Here is a 5,691-nt window from a genome sequence, read left to right as displayed (position 1 = left end):
TTTTTATAGTTAACTTTAGGATGCTCCTTCCAAAATACGAAGTAAATAAATAATATAAGGATGAGTCATCGTGGCTTGTGGAGCATCCAAAAGTTGACTACATTATATGTGCACATATAAACATTCCTGTGTTATATATGTGTGTGTGTGTGTGTGTGGGTGTGTGTGTTTTTTTATGGCATACTCCAAGAGCACTCATCCATAAACTGGTTACCGGTACAAATAACATAAAGAAATGTAAGTAACGTTTATTGGAAAAAGCAACCCAAAGAACCATTTTTAATGATTCCAGAGGAGTTGAATTTTTGGTACTTGAAGAAGCGTACGATTGATAAATCTCTCCCATTGATAATTGATTCTAAGAGCCCTTGAAGATTCAGGCGATTGCAGATGATATAATTAGTATTTTAATGATATAACTATTAAATACGTTTTTCCCTCCCATGTCAAAATTGAAGCACTTGTTTCTTTTATCAACCAATTGGAAGGATTTTTTTAAACCACCTTCGTTGTTGGAAATATGAGGTCCAAAAGTTGCAACTCTTAATGGCAGTTCTTAATTTCAATAGTTTTGTATATATATAAATTAACACAATACTTAGGTCCTCACGAGTGAGATTCACAACAAACATATTGATCATAGACCAATAATAAATGAACATATCATCTTTAATTATCAAATTAGAGATGGTGAGTATAGTCACTTACAGAGATAGTGATTTGATTACTATCTATGATTTGGTAATTAAAATAATATGCGTTCATTTATTATTGATCCATGTCAATATGTTGCAGGTTCTCACTAATGAATACTTAAGTATTGTTAAATAAATTATTGAAATAATATGTTGATACCAATATGATGCAATTAATTAAATGTTTGCATATATTATATATATGCAGATATAATTTTTATTTATTTATAGGAGCTATCCCTTTTTTTTAAGTTGGTTATCAGAAAAACTACTTCTAGTTTCTGTTTTTCAAATGAGCTATACATTACATTGTTAAAAATCAAAATAGAATGACAGATTTGTAGATGAAAAAAAAAAATTACCTTATAATTTATAATCAAAGCTTATACAAAGCACATATGAATTATGACATATATAAGTTGTCCTTTAAAACAAAAACTCATAAAAAAAAAAAAAAAAAAAAAAAAAAAAAATTCATAAAAGCGTGCAATACCCGTCACTATTATTTGGTATTGTAAACTTTCTCAAAAAAAACTTGATTCCGATTGTGATAGGCTATTTTTGAATAAAATCTCTCACCTCCTTAATCAACAAGGCAGAATCGGGCAATTCCGGAAGTGCATAAAACCCATGGATCGCATTCGGGTATTCCACCAACTTCACTTCTTTTCCACTCTTTTTCAACCCCTCGTAGTACATTCTTTGCCGGTCCTGTAACGGATCAAAACCTCCCACGAACACCATCGTCGCCGGAAAATTCATTGCCGACAAATCAACGGATTTCGATCCACCGCCGAACACGTTCGCCGCCTCGTGGTCCCGGTCCGATCCTTCCGGCAGAAACACCTTCCACATCCAGTCCGTACGCTCCAGATTCACCAGCGGCATCTTCGTCAGCCGGAGCTCCGATTCCGTGCGCTCTTCGCCGCCGAAGAACGGCTGAATCATTATCAATCCGGCGAGTTTCATTTTCTCCAACACTTCGTCTGCTGATCTGACCATCACGTGGTGCGCAATGTTTCCTCCGGCGCTGTCTCCGGCGAGGAAGCACCGGCTCCGATCGGCCTGCGGCGGCAAAACGACGGCGTCGCTGTCGATGAATTTCAAGGCTTCGAAGCAGTCGTCGTATTGAGTGGGGAAACGGTGCTCGGGAGAGAGACGGTAGTTGATGGAGACGACGACGGCGGGGATTTCGTCGGCCAGGCGGATGCAGAAGTCGTTGTAGGGCTTGGAGTTGGCGGCGCTGAAGGCGAATCCGCCGCCGTGGAAGTAGACGATGAGAGGGAGTTTGGCGGTTTCAGAGATGGTGGCGGAGGGGAGGAAGAGGCGGAACCAGAGGTTGCGGGAGGGGTCGATGGTGTGGTCGGAGGAGGTTTTGGATGGAGGAAATTTTGGGTCGAACATGTTCATGAGACCGCGGTTGAGGGTGCCGTTGGAGCGGCGACAGACGTCGACGCCGAAGCAGTACGTGGCTATAAACAGTCTGGTCTTCCATGGGAGGTCCGGCGATGTTCTACCCAAACTCATTCTCTCTCTCTCTCTCTAAAACAAGAAGCGTGTTACAGGCTTACAGCTATCCGTAGACTTCATTGTTGATCATATGTAAGGGTTTGATTGACTTCACACGGTCACACCACATCTCTCTCAATTATTATTATTATAATATATATATATATATATTTTGAGTTCAAACACACACACACACACAGATATATATATTTTAATACTGTATAACAGTTGTTATTGTAATGAAAAGGTAACACATACAAAACTTTAAAAAGCTTATATAAACATATCCACAAATACAATAATTATCATGATGTGCCAATAACATTATAATACAAGTATCATGAATTGTATTATAAGGTCTCTTCACTGACTTTGGGGATCTTCTGCCTGTTATGTGCCTCCAAGTCAACGTATGCTCTCTCCTTTAACTTATGGAATGGTTTTTTATTGGCTTAAGTGATCCACCAAGTAATGTTAGTGTCCACTTGTTAAGCAAAAAGGCTCTTGCAGTTAAATACTGATTTCGAGTGAAGTATCTGGTTTAATTAACTGACTATATCCTTCCTTTTCTTGAATGATATGGTTTTCCTTTGGTGTCAAGAAAATTTGAGAACAATTATTATTATTAAACAAGTGTGTTTGAGACTTCATTTTTGATCATATACTTCATACCACATCTCTCTCAATTATTATTATTATTATTATTATTATTTTTTGTTTGTGAGTTCAACCATATGTATATATATATATATATATATATATTGCAGTGTCACATTTTTATCATATGATGTTGCTATTGGTACCAGTTTAGATTTTGGTTTTGAAAGTTATACAGTATGTGCCTACTGCCTCACAATCAATCTTTCATTTGATTTGGATATATGCCTTAATTTTGTACAAATTTTATTTTATTTATTTTTTTATTTTGATTAGTTGAACATTAAATTTGTAATTGATTTCTTTTATTGACGGCAATATTGAACTCAAAATTACTCACTCATCTACCACTTCTAAAATCTACCATATTATACAATTTAAATTTTAAGTATATAATCAACTTTGCTTTACTTTAAATATAAAACACAAACCATTTACACCAAACCTCTCCTGGACTCTTTGGCTTTGGGGTTGGCTTCTGTACTTAACCACAACGTCTAGAGTTCGAGAATTGGTATTGAGAGAAGAGAGAGGAAAAAAGAGAAAAGAGGTATTTCAAAATACCTCCATTTTTCTTGCTCGTTTTCAAATACATTTTTGCAGATCTTGTTTAAAAATTATAAACAGGGATTTGATTTTACTTGAAATAAGATAAAAGGAATTTATCCATCACTAATCAAGCAGGGTGATGTGCTTGCTTATCTTGTTTCTCACACACATTTTTATTAAAACCATATATTTTTAATGACAATCTAACACAATTTTTGTGATTTAGTGACAAAATATGACATCAGCATACCACAGAGGACATACCCTCTAGAATAATAAAGCCAGAAGATTACAAGTAACCATTCTCTAAGTCAAACAATTCTTCTAAACGCGTGTCATCTCACGCTCCGAACATGCTATCACTCCCATTTTATGTTGGAAACGGCATTAGAAAACGCAAACTTTGGAAGGATTTTTAAAAAGATTCCGCTAAGAATTTTTTGCGAATCTATTGATGAGCGCGTTCCTCTCTGCGAGGAGATGAACATGGTATATTTATTTTCTCAAATCCGTTTCCGGGTGAATGAGAAATTGGCTCCAAAGTAAGTGATTTATAAAGCCTAAATGGGTGTGAATAAAGTGGGAAATGCTTGTCCCACATCGGAAAAGTAGCAAAGCAACCTTGAGTGTATATATGTCTAGTATGGGATTTGGGTTTGGGCCCAAGGGCACCCAAGTTTTTAAGAGGGGGAGGACCTAGGCTAGCCTGGATCCGAACCAACTACCACACGCGCGCGCCGCCCGCCCGGTCCGGTCCGGGCTAGGGCGGGGCGGGGCTTGATTGTGAAATGGGTTTAACTTTGGGCCTGTGTGGTAATTTTATTTTGTTGCTGGACTTATCAAAATGGGCCTATTTACTGGACTTTTTTAAGTGGGCTTGCGGGTGGAGCACGCTGGGCTGGGCTGCCGAAGTTTGCTTGCTGGGCTTAATCTGTTTTGGGTTTAAATTCAAATCAAAAACTGTTTTTTTGAACCAAGGGTTGCACCCTTTACAAATTAAAAACCATTGGTCAACAATGGTTGCACCCATTCGGACTATGGGTGCACCCATTCAGAATAGGCACCAACAAGCCTATAAATACCCATCATTGGGTTCATTTCAATTCACACCAAATTCAGAAATCTTCTTCTCTTCTTCTGAATTTCTTCTTCTAATTCTTCTTTGTTCGGTTCAGCCACTGGTTTGGGTTCAACCTAAACTGGTTTGGATTGGGTTCGAACCTTGGTTTCCAAGTTTAGGTTCAATCTTGGTCTCCGAGTTAGGATTCAATCCTGGTCTCCGAGTCTGAGTTCAACAGAGAGTGCTACACCGAGTCGGTTCGCCTATTCCATTGGTTTGAAGTGCTACTACCAAAGGAAGAAAAGTCGTTGTATCCTGGGAGATAGACGCCGAAAAGTCCGTTAGCACCGTAGCGGGGCGTATCTGTCTTAAGGCTATAGAATTAAATTCTAGCCTCGACTTTATCAGGTTCTTTTATAGTTTTATTTTCTTGATATTATATAGATTATTATAATAAATATTATATTTACAAATAATATTTAAATAAATTATACTATAGTATATGATACATTATTTATTATTTTTGTTTAACAATCTTAAGACAGATATCTTTATACTATAGTAATAATTATTTAATTATTATTCTTCTTATAATTAATTATAATTTGACTCGTGGTCTGTATATCAATATATAACAGACAAATGGCAAGTACGAGTATTACCGTGCCTAATGTTCCCGTCAGTCATGGGGAGAAGCCCGAAAAATTCAACGGGACAGAGTTTAAAAGGTGGCAACAGAAAATGATGTTCTACCTTACAACTCTGAATCTAAGCAAGTATCTGACTGAGACTGCTCCAGTGTTAGATGAGGGTGATACAGACATTACCAAGCTTGGAGCTGTTGATACATGGAAGCATGGAGACTTCCTATGCAAGAACTACATCCTCAATGGATTGGACAACACCTTATATAATGTGTACAGTCCAATAAATACTGCTAAAGAGCTTTGGGAGTCGTTAGACAAAAAGTATAAAACAGAGGATGCTGGATTGAAGAAATTCGTGGTTGGACGATTTCTGGACTTCAAAATGATAGACTCCAAGACAGTCGTGAGCCAAGTGCAGGAGCTCCAGCTAATCCTACATGAGATACATGCTGAGAAGATGACATTGAGTGAATCCTTTCAAGTAGCTTCAATCATTGAAAAGCTGCCACCTACTTGGAAAGATTTCAAAAATTACTTGAAGCATAAGCGCAAGGAAATGGGGCTCGAAGACTTA

The 5,691-nt window shown here is 37.4% G+C and overlaps 1 protein-coding gene across 1 annotated transcript; it reads right to left on the bottom strand.

Moving 5' to 3' along the window:
* Positions 1-984: 984 nt before the first annotated feature.
* LOC132278924 (probable carboxylesterase 18) lies at positions 985-2,254 on the bottom strand. The gene has a single exon (XM_059780834.1). It carries the CDS (start codon positions 2,220-2,222, stop codon positions 1,251-1,253), a length of 972 nt encoding a protein of 323 aa, XP_059636817.1. The 5' UTR covers positions 2,223-2,254; the 3' UTR covers positions 985-1,250.
* Between the last annotated feature and the right edge of the window lie 3,437 nt (positions 2,255-5,691).

The sequence above is a fragment of the Cornus florida genome, unplaced genomic scaffold, assembly GCF_030987335.1.
Source record: "Cornus florida cultivar Cherokee Brave unplaced genomic scaffold, ASM3098733v1 CherokeeBrave_3.0.0_Hap2_Chr10, whole genome shotgun sequence".
NCBI lineage: Eukaryota > Viridiplantae > Streptophyta > Magnoliopsida > Cornales > Cornaceae > Cornus > Cornus florida.
Note: the sequence above shows the minus strand (reverse complement) of the source record. Positions and strands in the feature narration are given on the sequence as shown.

Coding starts and splice junctions, on each gene's coding strand:
- LOC132278924 (XM_059780834.1), bottom strand. CDS start 2,222: ATGAGTTTGGGTAGAACATCGCCGGACCTCCCATGGAAGACCAGACTG.